This window comes from Salvelinus alpinus, chromosome 2 (assembly GCF_045679555.1).
Source record: "Salvelinus alpinus chromosome 2, SLU_Salpinus.1, whole genome shotgun sequence".
NCBI lineage: Eukaryota > Metazoa > Chordata > Actinopteri > Salmoniformes > Salmonidae > Salvelinus > Salvelinus alpinus.
Genome location: NC_092087.1, coordinates 108,647,422 through 108,665,343, shown reverse-complemented (window position 1 = coordinate 108,665,343; position 17,922 = coordinate 108,647,422). Strand labels below are relative to the sequence as shown.

The following is a 17,922-nucleotide window of genomic DNA, read 5'->3' as shown; positions in this document are numbered from 1 at the left end:
TTGCAAAACAAATGAACCCAATGACTGACCAATCAGACTCTTGCAAAACAAATGAACAAAATATGTGCAAAAGCAACACAGATCTTGGTCCATCTTAGTATGAAAAACAGTATCAATTCAGTGTATCTTCCACTGTCAAAATAGTGCTGGTATGTACGTTTAGTATCACTTTTCAACCAACCTAGTTCATTTGTTAAAAAATGTTTTTTTTTTTAATCAACAATACTTCAAAGGATTCAACTACTGAAAACTGAAACAAACAAATGGATCAAACAGATCAATCCCACTTTTCCAGCCTGCTGAAGGCGGCTCTACCAGGGGCTTGAGGTGGTCTCCCACAGCTCTGCTGGTGGAGTGGTAAACACCACACCCGGCTCTACCAGGGGCTTGAGGTTGTCTCCCACAGCTCTGCTGGTGGAGTGGTAAACACCACACCCGGCTCTACCGGGGGCTTGAGGTTGTCTCCCACAGCTCTGCTGGTGGAGTGGTAAACACCACCCCCGGCTCTACCGGGGGCTTGAGGTGGTCTCCCACAGCTCTGCTGGTGGAGTGGTAAACACCACACCCGGCTCTACCGGGGGCTTGAGGTGGTCTCCCACAGCTCTGCTGGTGGAGTGGTAAACACCACCCCCGGCTCTACCAGGGGCTTGAGGTGGTCTCCCACAGCTCTGCTTATGTCATGTTCTGTGGCCTTGCCGTTCCATTTCTTGACTGCCCCTGCAACACAGAAACACATTTAGTCATATTATATAAAACACTCAAAGTAATGGATATGGAGCATCTATGGCCTCAGTTACACCTGGCACCTAAATGTGACTTCTTTCATCTGATCACTCCAAGCTGCATTAGGTTCACATCTACCAGGATGGGCTTTTGACAGTCTGGATGCAGTCAGGCCACTGAATATACATAAGCAATGTAAAGAGATGGGGTGAATGAGTGGGGAAAAGTACATTTGACACAAATGACCTTCATAATAAATCAAATGTTATTTGTCACATACAGATGTTATTGCTGGTGTAGTGAAATGCTTCTGTTCCTAGCTCCAACAGTGCAGTAATATCTAAACAAATGATTGTGTTCCTAGCTCCAACAGTGCAGTAGTATCTAACTAAATGCTTGTGTGCTTGTGTTCCTAGCTCCAACAGTGCAGTAATATCTAACTAAATGCTTGTGTTCCTAGCTCCAACAGTGCAGTAATATCTAACAATTTCACAACAAATACCTAATACACACAAATCTAAGTAATGGAATAAGAATATATAAATATATGGACAAGCGATGTCAGAGTGACATAGACAGATACAATAGAATAGGATAGAATACAGTATATACATATGAGATGAGACTAAGATACAGTAGAATAGGATAGAATACAGTATATACATATGAGATGAGACTAAGATACAGTAGAATAGGATAGAATACAGTATATACATATGAGATGAGTAATACATAGACTAAGATACAGTAGAATAGGATAGAATACAGTATATACATATGAGATGAGACTAAGATACAGTAGAATAGGATAGAATACAGTATATACATATGAGATGAGTAATACATAGACTAAGATACAGTAGAATAGGATAGAATACAGTATATACATATGAGATGAGTAATACATAGACTAAGATACAGTATATACATATGAGATGAGTAATGCCAGATATATAAACATTATTAAAGTGACTAGTGTTCCATTCCTTGAAGTGGCCAATGATTTCAAGTCTGTGTATGTAGGCAGCAGCCTCTCTGTGTTAGTGATGGAAAAACAGCTTCTGTCTCTCGGTCACAGCTTTGATGCACCTGTACTGACCTCGCCTTCTGGATGATAGCGGACTGAACAGGCTTTGATGCACCTGTACTGACCTCGCCTTCTGGATGATAGCGGGGTGAACAGGCTTTGATGCACCTGTACTGACCTCACCTTCTAGATGATAGTGGGGTGAACAGGCTTTGATGCACCTGTACTGACCTCGCCTTCTAGATGATAGTGGGGTGAACAGGCAGTGGCTCGGGTAATAACAAAGAACAAATGTGTGTGCCTGAGGGGAAATTACCTTTCATACAGCCAAAAGGGGTGAGAAATTCCACCAATATCAGTGGACAATTTGCACTGATGTAAATAAACATGGATTATGGAACATATTCCCTTTTGCTGACGTGATGAACTGCTAAGGGGACATAAATATTTACCATCTAAACCATGTGTGACCTCTCACCTCTCTGGCTGTAGAAGTGTTCTTCCTAACCAGTCCCTCAACAGCTCTCTGACTGAGCTCCACCCTCACTGGGTCTTCAGAGGAGAGGAAGGCTGAGGAGGGATGGAAGGATGAATGGATCAGTCAGTCAATAAAGTGTAGAGCTGCTGTCTGACAAAATCACTATTTTGGTAGTTCATTAAAGTAAATAAGGCTTAATGACTGCTGAATACCAACTATCAATCACTTAGATCATGTATTTTCAACGGGCTAGGGATGTCCCGTTGAAGTTGACATTTAAAAGGGTTAAGGTTAGGGTTTAGGGTAGGGATGTCCCAAGGATTCCAGATAGCATTGACCATTGTGCATTCTTCTGTCTCTGTTACATAGCAGGTGTAAAATAAACAGACAAGACAAGTAGACACGCAGTGCATTATGGTCATTGTATTTTAAATAATAGCATCTAATTATGCCAATCTGTTTGTGGGGTTGTTAGAGAAGAACGTGATTGACAGCCCTAACAATCCATTCTAGCACCTCATCAGGCTCTGAAAAAGTCTTCATTGATGACGTGTTCCTTCTATTCCAGGGGACAGCAGAGGAACTTCATCAATTTCAGAGTGAACATCTGAAATTCACAGCAGAGGAACATCGATTCCACTCCTTCATCAATACAAGCAGTGAACATCTGAAATTCACCCTCACCTTTGATGCGCATTAAACAAGTTATCTGGACATTTTGATTAAGAGGGAGGGGGGTGGTTTTAGCACAGACCTATACAGGAAGCAGACGGACAGGAATTCCCTCTTACGCAGAGACAGCTTCCACCCTACACCCCTAAAAAACCAATTGTAATACTTGAGTAAAGAAAACATTTAAAATGTAAATTTGTAATTTTAATTTTGTAAATTTAAAACAAAAACTTAACTGTTTGTCCTTGTAGGTAACCAGATCGTGACTACAACTAAGTTACTAAGTCTTTAACCACACTGTGTTGTTACACTGGTGAGTAAAAACTCATGCTTCCTACCCTTTAACTTTTTGTCTGAACATTAAATCTACATTTTACTCAACTGCGTCCAGTCAGCAGATGGACTAGATGCCGCTTAGGCCGCCCGTTGTGACTCCGTCAAGAATTCAGCAGAGCAAGTTTGTATGAAGGTCTGGTTATTAAATGGGTTCATAGTTCAATAGTAATATCCTCTAAAACGCTCTGGGGACAAACTTTACTGCCCTGTTTCCAGTTGTCCACATGGCTGGGAGAACCTATTCAAGTAAGGAAATAGATTTTGGAAATGTAAAGGAGCAATGATGTATTATTAGCTAACTAGCTACAGTGAAGGCTAACTCAAATGAGCTGCTAAATGAGCTAGCTAGTTGGCTAGCAAATACTGTATAGATAGATAACTAAGTGAATGAAATATCAGCAACTACCTAACTTCATATTAGCTATCTATCTTGATGTATTTTTCACTGTAAAAAACAAACTCCAAATGCATTTGTAGGTAGCTAGCTAACAGCCATGGAGGGTGAAAGGATAGCAGCCCCAACTGTCAGTGAGAGAGGAGGCTATTCTGGATAGGCCAGGTACTTTTGTGTAATTCCTGTCACTAGAAGTGAGGACGGAGATAATAGTAACATAATATTCAGTGTGGTGTAATTTGACTATAATGAAGTGTGTTTCTTGTGAGGTTTTCTGTCCTCAGATAAAGAGCGCTATGAAAGCCAGTCTACATATGAAGAGGTCCCAATGAGGAGCAGTGGTTCTCAGTCCTGGGGACTCAAAGAGGTACATTGTTGTTTTTGCCTCAGCACTGCACAGCTGATTCAAATGATCAACTAATCATCAAGCTTCAAGTGGTATTTATGTATTCATTTGTGATGCTATCCTTGATATGATCCTGTTATTGTCACATGCACATATGTGTGCCCATGCATCTATCAATCCAATGTTATCATGATTTGTTATCAGGGATATTATACTTTAGTAATCCACAATGACCTGGTGATGTAACAGTCTAATAATTACATTGTCTTCCATATTCCTACAGATACCTTGTAACTGGAGATTCCTTCAAAACGATTGCCTACAGTTAACGTGTAGGGCACTGCAAGGTTGGGTGACCAGGGTCATCTGGGACTGCCTCCTGGAGGAATGCAGATGTGTGAAGGCTACCTGTGTCCTGCGTAACTTCATGAAGATGGACACGAGGACCAGGAGGGGATTTGCAGCTCGCCGCCGTGTGCCAGAGGAGAAGTCTGCTGCTCTGCAGGATGTTTCAAGGATGGGGTCCAACAACGCAGCAAGAGAGGCAATCCGTGTGCGGGAGATCTTCACCTCCTACTTCTTCAAAGAGGGTGCTGTTCCCTGGCAACACCATAGACTACACTATGCACAACCAAAGGCTCTTTTAAGAGGGTGCTGTTCCCTGGCAACACCATAGACTACACTATGCACAACCAAGGGCTCTTTTAAGAGGGTGCTGTTCCCTGGCAACACCATAGACTACACTATGCACAACCAAAGGCTCTTTTAAGAGGGTGCTGTTCCCTGGCAACACCATAGACTACACTATGCACAACCAAAGGCTCTTTTAAGAGCCATCCACATTACAATAAGAGTATTCTTCCATTTACTTAGCTATGTCAACTGCAGTTATTCAATTCACAGTTTCTCTCCCTTTGATTTCTACTTCTCAGGTGAGGGTGCTGTTTAGGTAAGGGTGTGATGTCTGTGCAAAAACAAAACAGGCTATCTTAAATCACTAATATTGCAAAATTTTTGAACAATTGGACACCCTATAACCCACACCTACACACTCATGTATCAATCTGATTGATGGATTGTGTTGTGCAGTAAACAGGTTCAGGTGTATAACTGTGGCTCCTTCCACCTTCAAAGAATAGGCAAGAGGGCCAACCATGGAGAATAGTAAGACACTATATAACTACACTATATTGTTTGTCCTCATGTGTCCATTCATGTTTTTCAGCATAAAGTACTCTGCAGCCACTTAGTGTGGTGTGGACACCAGGTGAGGCCACACACAGATTCCTGTTGAACACTGTGGCTTTAACTACCTTTCTCAATAACAGTCTCTCTCCTTCACTTCATCCCTCTCTCCCCTTCTCCCTAAATCCTCTAGGTTATATCAGCTGTGTCGGTGAACCCCTCCTGCATCTGAACTGGCTACATAGAGGGCACAGCATGATCAGAGGGGAGAGGTCACTTGGTCAGGTCAACAGGAAGTATTATTAAAGAGATGCTTTACATTGAAATACAGACAGATGTAGTAGTCCCAGAGTTAATGATCCCAGGTCAGTTTATATTATACAGGAAGTATTATTAAAGAGACGCTTTACATTGAAATACAGATAGATGCAGTAGTCCCAGAGTTAATGATCCCAGGTCAGTTTATATTATACAGGAAGTATTATTAAAGAGATGCTTTACATTGAAATACAGACAGAGATGCAGTAGTCCCAGAGTTAATGATCCCAGGTAAGTTTATATTATACAGGAAGTATTATTAAATAGATGCTTTACATTGAAATACAGACAGAGATGCAGTAGTCCCAGAGTTAATGATCCAAGGTCAGTTTATATTATACAGGAAGTATTATTAAAGAGGTGCTTTACATTGAAATACAGATAGATGCAGTAGTCCCAGAGTTAATGATCCCAGGTCAGTTTTGCATTTCACCTCCTGATTGATGACTAACAATGTTAGAATAAAAAATAAAAACACAAGGCTTAAACATGCTCTCTCTCTCCATCTGTCTCTCATCTGCAGATATTCATTTTCCGTTATTTTACCAGGTAAGTTGACTGAGAACACGTTCTCATTTGCAGCAACGACCTGGGGAATAGTTACAGGGGAGAGGAGGGGGATGAATGAGCCAATTGTAAACTGGGGATTATTAGGTGACCGTGATGGTTCGAGGGCAAGATTGGGAATTTAGCCAGGACACCGGCGTTAACACCCCTACTCTTACGATAAGTGCCATGGGATCTTTAATGACCTCAGAGAGTCAGGACACCCGTTTAACGTCCCATCCGAAAGACGGCACCCTACACAGGGCAGTGTCCCCAATCACTGCCCTGGGGCATTGGGATATTTTTTTTAGACCAGAGGAAAGAGTGCCTCCTACTGGCCTCCTACAGATATGTTTTGATGTGAGAGGATGCCAACCCCCAGTCCCATCATCGCCACCTCACCTGCTTTTAAGATAACCTTTAGGCCAACGAGAAGACACTGTTATGTAATTGTGATGAACTGAGAGAATATTTATGTAGCACTGTGATTCATTAATCATGTGCTGCCTTCCCTGCTCCTATGTGCTTACCTCTTTCCCTTTCTGTCTTTTACACCTCTCTCTCCACCTCCTCTTTCTTCCTCTGTTTTTATAATGCACAACAGATGTGCATTGAAGGACAGATTGAACTTGTATTTATAACACTTGGATAATGAGCTTTTCAATAAAGCGTTTCACATTCTCTACTGGTTGAAATGAAGTGTAATGTGATGAAATACTCCACCTATCCTGTGTTTATCAGATCAATGCAGATGAAGGGCATTAGATATTGAGATGAACCGGTGTTAGAGTATTTACATGATGCATAGGAAGTGTAGTGTTCTGGTTTTTAACATTATATTTCTGTATATATGAATTAACTAGTTAAATCCTGTTTCTAGTCTATTAGTTACAATGTGTAACCATTGATGTCCCAGGACCAAGATTGGTAAACACTGTTGAAGTGTATAATTGTAATACATACATGCAGACAGCGTCATTCAAAGACTGGAATTTGATACTCCTGGTATTGGATATGACTGAAAAATAATCTCAAAGACATTCATACCTAAACTGCACCTTTATTTGCCAAGGTAGAGTACATGATCAGTGAATATATTAAATGTACAGGCTACAATGTGGGGATCTCATGCATGGTAATAACTACATGTATATACGACTTGCATCCTTGGCACAACATGATATTATATTCTACTCAATCCATAGGCTTCATTAATGTCATTCAGGCTGTTTTGAAGTTGATACGACTGGCTATGATAGCTGAGGTTCATAGCTAGGTTCTGAACTAATATGTATACCAAACGTTTGGGTCCATACACAGATCGGCTAGATAGCTAGCTACACATCTATGGGCATACAGGGATTTTAATCATCCACTGCACAATAAGCAAGAACATAGCTAGCTACGTTATTTCATCTATCTGCATGGTAAATATCAGCAAGACAAGCTTACAAAATTGTACATTCAATTTGCAGTAAATTCTTCAGCTAGCTAGATTCTTTACATCCACTGTTACACAAATCGAAAGCCTGGTTTGCTGGTTGTTTCAGGAGACCCTAAAACAACCAGAATTACAATGTCATACTCATGTCACAACACCCATAAAGCTAGCTGGCTAACTGGCTAATGTTAGCTAGTCAGCTAGCTGACTAAATCGCGATTTTCGTAAATAAATTTTATGTAAAAAAAAAATGCATAATCGTTTGTCTCTACATGAACTAACATTCCTGACAACTGTACATGTTTTTTGCATGATTAGTTATGACGTTATAATCCCTTACAGTTGCTTCCATCCTACAGTTCATCTTTGATTCAGTTCTGTGTAGGGGTTCCCCTCTCTCCTAGTATTTCTGTCCGCCATCTTTGATTCAGTTCAGTTCTGTGTAGGGGTACCCCTCTCTCCTAGTATTTCTGTCCGCCATATTTGATTCAGTTCAGTTCTGTGTAGGGGTTCCCCTCTCTCCTCGTATTTCTGTCCGCCATCTTTGATTCAATTCAGTTCTGTGTAGGGGTACCCCTCTCTCCTAGTATTTCTGTCCGCCATCTTTGATTCAATTCAGTTCTGTGTAGGGTTCCCCTCTCTCCTAGTATTTCTGTCCGCCATCGATGCTGAAGAAAGTCTAACAGTCACTAGCGCAGCAGCAGCCTCCCCCGGTCCTAGTGCCGGCCCTGTAAAAAGTTTATCATGCGATGGAACGGTTGACGAAAATAAGAAATCACAGAAAAAATATATTGACTGATATTGAATTATTTAGGGGGGGGGGTAATTAATATTTTAGGACTAGCTATGTTCCTGATTCCTACCTACCTTTTGTCTGAAAATTTAATTTACATTTTACTCAACTGCGTTACCCACTCCAGTCAGCTGATGGCGGTCTGCGACTTTAAGGCAATGCTGCTACTGTGACGTATAATCTAGTGGACGGAACGCTTCTTTCAGCAGCAGCAACAGTTCGTCAGACGCCTCGGTAGCTTGCTAGACAAAATAGACGAACCAATAAAGCTCTTTAGACGCTTTAGTGTATATTAGCCAATGTATTTTAAACCCACTTCTGTCGTCTAGTTAGTTATCCTTTTTAATTTCATAATTTTCATATTTACGGTATTGTTTTTATTCATCTAGCGGGCTGGTTAAGTTAGCATTAGCCTAGCTAGCTAACATCTCCAACCATGAGGTCACTAAGCTACTCTCTTGTTAATGAAGAGCTACTCTCTTGTTAATGAAGAGGAGGACTGCTGGACGGAGAAAGGAGCTCTGGTGAAAGAGGAGGAGGAAGAGAAGGATATCACAGTAAAACAAGAATTAGAGGGCGAGGCTGTTACAGTTAAACAAGAAGTAGAGGATGAGACTGTTACAGTGAAAGAAGAAGAGAAAGACGTTTCAGTGAAAGAAGAGGAAAACGCGTTCAAAGAGGAGGAGGATTTTACAGTAAAAGAAGAGGAGGATGCAGCTTTTGGGGTGAAAGAGGAGGAGGGGGAGATGACTGTCACATCGAAAAAGGAGGAGGAGGAAACTGGATATCTGGGCCCGGTTTCCCAAACGCATCTTAAGGCATCCAGTGGTTCTAAGGATGATCTTAGCCATAAGATGTTTTTGAGAGACCGTTCCCTGATTAACACTAGTAAGTACTGTCTTAAAAACAGAGACACAAACTCTGCAGTTGTTGAACTGATGTTTTTTTATTTAACCTTTATTTAACCAGGTGGCCATGATGTCATAATGATAGTTTAACCAGGTGACCATGATGTCATAATGATAGTTTAACCAGGTGACCATGATGTCATAATGATAGTTTAACCAGGTGACCGTGATGTCATAATGATAGTTTAACCAGGTGGCCATGATGTCATAATGATAGTTTAACCAGGTAGGCCATGATGTCATAATGATAGTTTAACCAGGTAGGCCAGTTGAGAACACGTTCTCATTTACAACTGCGACCTGGCCAAGATAAAGCAAAGCAGTGTGACACAGACAACAACACAGAGTTACACATGGAATAAACAATAAACAAGCCAATAACACAATAAGCAAGTTAATGACACAGTAGAAAAAAAGAAAGTCTATATATAGTGTGTGCAAAAGGCATGAGGTAGGCAATGAATAGTCGATAGTAGCGAAGAATTACAATTTAGCAGATTAACACTGGAGTGATAAATGAGCAGATGATGATGTGCAAGTAGAGATACTGGTGTGCAAAAGAGCAGAAAAATAAATAAAAACAGTTTGGGGATGAGGTAGGTGGACTGGGTGGGCTATTTACAGATGGACTATGTACAGCTGCAGCGATCGGTTAGCTGCTCAGATAGCTGATGTTTAAAGTTGGTGAGGGAGATATAAGTCTCCAGCTTCAGTGATTTTTGAAATTCGCTCCTGTCACTGGCAGCAGAGAACTGGAAGGATGTGTGGTGGTAAAGGGGAAATCTGCAATTGCTACATCCATATTTTGACTTTTAAATTATTTATTTATAGCCATTGATTCTTGAAGAATATAACACATGCCTCATGAGCTTAGTTCACCTGTTGTACCCCATCAGAACCCATAATAAGATTTTGTACTCCAATGTATAGAAACAATGTAAATCAACACTGTAAAGCCTCAACATGGTTAAAACTATAATGTTGATATCATGGATGGTCAGTCCTTGCATCCATAGGTCTGTCTATGAATTTGAGAGTAGTTAAATTTCTCCAGCCCCATCATCATCTTATTAGCAAAATAGTGGTGGAATTACAGCTTTGTTATTGGTTGATTGATTCTTGTGTGGCTTTTTTAAAGGGACAACCTAGTATTTAAACAGCAACAAAATGGCTGCCCAGAGACTTGGTTTGGTAAACAGCTGAGGGATGGGGGCTGGGATGGGGGCTGGAGAAATGTAACCACTCTCAAATTCATAGAGAAAGCTATTGTATCAACCGTAATCCAACACCTAGCGACCTCGTCAAGAAGTTCAGACATCTTGGCAAAACAGTTTTAAGGTGTTGGCTTGACAGTCGCTGGACCCAGGTTTGAGTCCAGCTCAGGGCTACCCCCTGAATTCACTACACAATGAATACAAGGACTGGCCATCCATGATGTCATAATGATATTTTAACCAGGTTTCTAGGATATATAGTATATTCTAGAATTCATCCATGATGTCATAATGATAGTTTAACCAGGTTTCTAGGCTATATAGTATATTCTAAAATTCATCCATGATGTCATAATGATAGTTTAACCAGGTTTCTAGGATATATAGTATATTCTAGAATTCATCCATGATGTCATAATGATAGTTGAACCGGTTTCTAGGCTATATAGTATATTCTAGAATTCATCCATGATGTCATAATGATCGTTTAACCAGGTTTCTAGGCTATATAGTATATTCTAGAATTCATCCATGATGTCATAATGATAGTTTAACCAGGTTTCTAGGATATATAGTATATTCTAGAATTCATCCATGATGTCATAATGATAGTTGAACCGGTTTCTAGGCTATATAGTATATTCTAGAATTGCCAGTGTAGATTTCCTGTGGGGGTCAAATTGTTAGAGCTGTTGATAAATCATTGTATAATATTCAGCATTTATTTTCATGCCATTACATCAATAACGCCCAACCAGAAGAGAATAAACTCTTCCTGAACCACCTCCTCTTGCTGTCCTTCATACATTCTGACGTTGCTGGTAATCGGCTACACAAGCAGTCAGCAACCTACATTTGGAGTGCAAATGTATCTTACCATTTCTACTGATCTGGTGCCAGTTATGATTTTCATATGTTCATTTTACTGGAACAGTTTAATTTCATTTATAATAGTATCTCAAAATCATTGTCTGTGATTAATCTACATTCTATCTAAATCTAAATGAAAATTATACAAATCTAAAAGTAACTTTTATAGCCCACTATGTAAAAGATAGCCTACATAAAGCCAACACATAAAAACATTGCATTCTGCATTTAGAAAATATCCTAATAAAAATATGCTAGAAATCACTTTGGCTGCACATGGCCTGACTACAACAAGCTTGCAACATTGTATAAAATATTCTAGGCCCTCAGTTTCCTGCTCCAGTGAGTTCTGGACAGACACAGCTGTAGGCTATTTGTGTAAGGGATAAGAAGTAATACGGTATTTTATGACATTTCCACTGGATCAGAGCATTACATTTTTCCCTTTCATGATGAGTGGTTATCGAAAGGGCGAGAGCTGGAAATATTTTTCAAATACTTTGAACTATTGTCATTTGAAATTGATTTTGATTAGACTTTGTTTACATGCTGTTAGAGGTGAAGAGAAATGTGCTTTGAGAAGCTCCACAACTCATTAGTGGTGGTGCGTTAAGACAATCAGAAATACTATCAGACATCCTCAAATGGGCACATTTATAGGCCTTCATTTGTGCTCAGGCCAGGTAGACTAGTCCTACTTCTATATCTGTAATCAGGTAGACTAGTCCTACTTCTATATGCGTAATCAGGTGTGCGTCCTTACTCAACATTGACAGGAGTGTTTCAAATGAAAGACAATTTAATAAATTGACAAAACTGACGCATTTAGTGTCTCCTTACGTTACGCTGGGAAAACAGTTTTCATGGACACAGAAATCCTAAATAACTTCAGAGTTTGCAAAATCCAATGGTTTTAACCGAGAGTCACCTTAACTTTAACTGTCATTAACGCGGTTCTTCAATAATTACACATCATTCTTAATACTGTAGCTGTTTAGTTAGTCACATGTTCATCTATCATCAGCTGATCCAGGAAATAATTTTCTGAATGACAGTCAAATGACAAACATCACGACATGCAACAACAACCAAAGTGCTTCTTCATTCATTACTCTGGTAAAGACAGTTATGCCGTGCTCCATGTTGGATCCAACATCCCTAACAAATTGATGTTTATAATGTGTTATTGTCTGCTTGATTTCCAGTAGTGTCTCGTTTGTCTGTTTGGACACAGAGATACTTAGCTCATAATGTGTAGAGAACTGTTCCTTGATGGATAGGCTATTGTACAACACACAGAGCTATTTTCCGTTATTCAGGACATTTAGAATGACAACACATTACAGAGTAGCCTAGTGGGATTATTCACCAAATTATCTGGTGACCAGGTTATGAAATGTCACGACAAAGACATTTTAGTTTCCATGTTTCACCTGAAATATTAAATTGTTTATAGTCCTAGGTCTATGTTATTGTTAGGTGAAGTTATGGGTTCTACAGTAGGTCTGTTTTGTTATTAGGTGAAGTTATGGGTCCTACAGTAGGTCTATGTTATTGTTTGGTGAAGTTATGGGCCAATTTGTCAAACACTTAGTGTACAAACCCTCATTGTCAGGCTGATGGCAAAGAACATTTTACTGGTTGAAGTGTTTCAGTTTAAAGCAATTGATTTGCCGCAATAACACACACATATTAAGCAGGAGATTCAAATGAGCCTTACAATTATAATCCAAAGTAATGTAAAATGCAATAACACACATGTGAAATGTGAAATGCACTCATAAGTAACCTGTAAATGGAGGCTATTTTTGCTGTCAGCCTATGAGAACTCCCCTGAGTTTTCCCCCACGGTGGTGAATTAGTGAATAGATACCAGAGGTTAATGTGAGTTTCCCTGACTAGCACTCCTGATCTTGTGCTGTAATATTCAGAATACATTGTGAAAAACTAAAATCTTTGCTCACCATTTTTGCTCCAGGCAGATATACTACATCCATAACTAGTGGTTTCCTCATTACCAGATATACTACATCCATAACTAGCGGTTTCCTCATTACCAGATATACTACATCCATAAGTAGTGGTTTCCTCATTACCAGATATACTCCATCCATAACTAGTGGTTTCCTCATTAGCAGATATACTACATCCATAACTAGTGGTTTCCTCATTAGCAGATATACTACATCCATAACTAGTGGTTTCCTCATTACCAGATATACTACATCCATAACTAGTGGTTTCCTCATTAGCAGGGAGGAGTTTCTGCAACCAAATTGCGTATGCATCGCCCTCGTGCCGCAATTTTAGCAAACACAGAAAGGGGCCTATATTGGACACCAAAAGACGTCTGGCACACTGCTTAGAGTTTCAACAACTTGAATAACTTATTTCTAGCCGACAATCATCGATGTTACTAATGTGAAAACAAGACAAAATATCACTATTGTTCCTATCTTGACTGTCTTAATTGTTAAATTTAACAGACGTCAATTGTTGTACAACTTCATGGGTACGCTCTGGGCATCACCCTTTACCTCAAATAAACTTCTGCTGTTGTGGGCATTTAACCATCTGTATGACTTTGTTGTTCACACAGGAGAGAGACGGGACTATCGTGGATCCTCTGGGGAGCCTCAACAACATCATGATGCTGACGAGGCAGAGAAGAGTCTCTCCAGATCAGAACACGTCAAGAAACACCTGCAGAGATCCACAGGGAAGAAATCTCACTGCTGCTCTGACTGTGGGAAGAGATTCACCTCCTCAGCAGGCATTATAATTCATCAGAGAATCCACACAGGAGAGAAACCTTTTAGCTGTGATGAATGTGGGAAGAGTTTTACTAAGTCTTGCAATCTGACACGACACCAGAGAACACACACAGGAGAGAAACCTTATACCTGTTATCAATGTGGGAAGAGTTTTGTTTCATCTGGCCTTCTGACTGTACACCAGAGAATACACACAGGAGAGAAACCTTATAGCTGTAATCAATGTGGGAAGAGTTTTACTCAGCTAAGCAACCTGATAACACACCAGAGAACACACACAGGTGAGAAATCTCATAGCTGTACTCAATGTGGGAAGAGTTTTACTCAGCTAAGCAACCTGATAACACACCAGAGAAAACACACAGGAGAGAAACCGTACAGCTGTGATCAATGTGGGAAGAGTTTTACTCAGCTAAGCAACCTGATAACACACCAGAGAACACACACAGGTGAGAAACCGTACAGCTGTGATCAATGTGGGAAGAGTTTTACTCAGCTAAGCAGCCTGATAATACACCAGAGAACACACACAGGCGAGAAATCTTATAGCTGTACTCAATGTGGGAAGAGTTTTAGCCAGTCAACCAGCCTGATATCACACCAGAGAACACACACAGGCGATAAACCTTATAGCTGTACTCAATGTGGGAAGAGTTTTAGCCATTCAACCAGCCTGATATCACACCAGCGAATACACACAGGAGAGAAACCTTATAGCTGTATTCAATGTAGGAAGAGTTTTAGCCATTCAACTAGCCTGACACGACACCAGAGAACACACACAGGAGAGAAATCGTATAGCTGTTATCAATGTGGGAAGAGTTTTGTTTCATCTGGCCTTCTGACTGTACACCAGAGAACACACACAGGAGAGAAACACTATAGCTGTGGTAAATGTGGGACGAGTTTTGTTCCATCTGGCGATCTGACAGTACACCAGAGAACACACATAGGAGAGAAGTATTTTATATGTAATCAATGTGGGAAACGTTTTGTTCCATCTGGTGATCTGACAGTACACCAGGGAACACACACAGGAGATAAGTCTTTTAGCTGTAATCAATGTGGGAAGAGTTTTGTTTCATCTGGTGATCTGACAATGCACCAGAGAACACACACAGGAGAGGAATCTTTTAGCTGTGACCAGAGATAATCTGATTAAAGATATCTTATCAAATATTACAAAATACATACATGAAGCAGTTGATTCATGATATCAATGAATTAATGTCACAATGTAGAATGTTAACACTTTGTAGTAGGAATATTTTAACAATGTCACAATGTAGAAGCCTAAATGTTTGCCCCCTTATCAATTGATTTCAGCATGATATGGATATCAGCCTCAGGGGAGGAGTACTATTTATGAGATTTAACAAAAAGTGACTAACAAGAAAAGAGTTGTGTTCCACTTACCACGTTAGTGACCCACTTGAATCAAAATGCAACACTTCAGAATGTAGCGATCTGTTTTCTACAAGCTGTCCTCTAACCAGGGATGTTCACATTATTCCCAGGTTCCGTGTGGTTTTTGAGCTGTTAGTTTTAACAGGACGTGCAACCTCCTCTCGCACAATTGATTTCAACATAATATCGATGAGTGATGACAAATAAGTGTTGTGTTCCTTTGTTCAGCGACCCCTACATTTAAATGCATCACTCCAAAATGTAGCTGACTGTCTTCTGCAGGTTGTCCTCTAACCAGTGAGCTAAATGATATATCCCAGTTCCATGTGTTATTTTAGATGTTAGTTTCAACAGCACGTACAACCTGATTTACCACCTAATCGATATCAGTGATTTATTGCTACTTGTCAAAACAGCAGCGTTTTTGGTGCTTGTGTCCATGGTGAGGACAACTTGGTTTCTGATTGTCTCAAGGTTTGGCAGTCAAAAAGATTTGTGTTTAGCCAGTGCGGTCCATGGATCAGAAATTATTTTGACTTTCCGTATTAGAGATGAGTTATGTTTGCGCTCGTTCCAAGGGGACGAGAGTTCTAGAAGCTTGTGAGTTTTAGGAAGGGAAAAATAAAGTTTTTTTTCTTCTTGTTTTTAATTGTTGACAGCCAGTAGACACCATGTTTTTATTGGTGAAGGTGAAGCATTGTAGTTGATTATAATGTGAATTGGAAGTTGTTTTCTGTTGGTGGTGCACATTCTCTTAAGGTGTTAGTCTTTGGTTTTTCCATTTATGTTTTGAGGTTGGACTTTAGCACGTATAGCTCGTTAGCAAGTATAGCTCGTTAGCACGTTGGGCGCACTGATTTGTGTCACCTCGTTAGTCAGTATGTGTTACACCTTTTCTGGCTTGTCCATCTCGTTAGTGGGAAGGTGTTTCACCTGAGCTGGTCCAGGTTCTATTTAAGAGTGTCTGGCCCAGTGCTCCAGTTGTCTTGATAGATGTGGAGAGTCAACACCTTTAGTTGCTCCACCTTTTTGGTTTGCTTCCTGTCTTTAAGTTTGGTGTGGGTTTTTCTTTTGTTTGCCTCTTCTTGGGCAGATTTAGTGGGTCTCATGGTTGGTGTCTTTTATGTCCCAGTTGTTGTTACTAGTCAACTTTCAGTGGACACTGAGAGAAAAATTGCAACATTATGTTAAAATACTTTTATTGCATCAAATGGTTGTTTTATGCAACAGAATAGAGGGTTCTTAGAACTATTGTGTCTGTGTGTTCTACTGAGGATGGGCCTCTGGGAGAAAACACTGACAGGAGATTTACAATGTCTTTTGGGTGATAAAACCTAAAGAGACCGCATTCCAGAGCATGAGTTAATGTTTCTGTTCTATATGGAACCAGGGAGAGATGACCCCAGGGCCAGACCCTGGTCTCTACACAAAGAGTACTGTTTTTACAGCAGATACTGTCTGTTGAGAATTATAAGTATCTTTCATACAAATCTTAACCTTGTGACCCGTTCTATACATCTGTTGTTCGTCATGTAGGTTGAACGACCTTTGTACTTTTGTCTTGTCGCTCTCAACGAATCATCTGGGGGTGATTTGTCAACCAGCCATCATCGTACAGCACTCAATTGATTAACTTTATATTTGCGTGTTGTATTGACCTGCTCCCTTATTAATAAGTGAATAAAGATTTAGTTTAAGAATAACTCTGACTTGTGTAATAAGTTTGTCTCTCCTCATTTGATATGAAAGAAATTAACCACATTTGGCAACGGGGATGTGAATCTTGACTTGGTGACCGCTGCTGACGAGCTGGGTTAATGACCTGGCTCCTGACGACCTGGGTAAATGACCTGGCTCCTGAAGACCTGGGTAAATGACCTGGCTCCTGACGACCTGGGTAAATGACCTGGCTCCTGACGACCTGGGTAAATGACCTGGCTCCTGAAGACCTGGGTAAATGACCTGGCTCCTGACGACCTGGGTAAATGACCTGGCTCCTGACGACCTGGGTAAAAGACCTGGCTCCTGACTACCTGGGTAAATGACCTGGCTCCTGACTACCTGGGTAAATGACCTGGCTCCTGATGACCTGGGTAAATGACCTGGCTGCTGACGACCTGGGTAAATGACCTGGCTCCTGACGACCTGGGTAAAATGACCTGGGTAAATGACCTGGGTAAATGACCTGGCTCCTGACGACCTGGGTAAATGACCTGGCTCCTGACGACCTAGGTAAATGACCTGGCTTCTGACGATCTGGGTAAATGACCTGGCTCCTGACGACCTGGGTAAATGACCTGGCTCCTGTGAACCTGGGTAAATGACTTGGCTCCTGACTACCTGTGTAAATGACCTGGCTCCTGACTACCTGAGTAAAGGACCTGGCTCCTGATGACCTGGGTAAATGACCTGGGTAAATGACCTGCCTCCCGACGACCTGGGTAAATGACCTTGCTCCTGACGACCTGGCTCCTGACTACTTGGGTAATG

General features: G+C 40.6%; 1 protein-coding gene across 1 annotated transcript; it reads left to right on the top strand.

Moving 5' to 3' along the window:
* The first annotated feature begins 8,735 nt into the window (after positions 1–8,735).
* Positions 8,736–17,202, top strand: LOC139548537 (zinc finger protein ZFP2-like). Its single transcript, XM_071358237.1, has 2 exons — positions 8,736–9,147; positions 13,851–17,202. Exons 1-2 carry the CDS (start codon positions 9,006–9,008, stop codon positions 15,176–15,178), a joined length of 1,470 nt encoding a protein of 489 aa, XP_071214338.1. The 5' UTR covers positions 8,736–9,005; the 3' UTR covers positions 15,179–17,202.
* Positions 17,203–17,922: the final 720 nt, after the last annotated feature.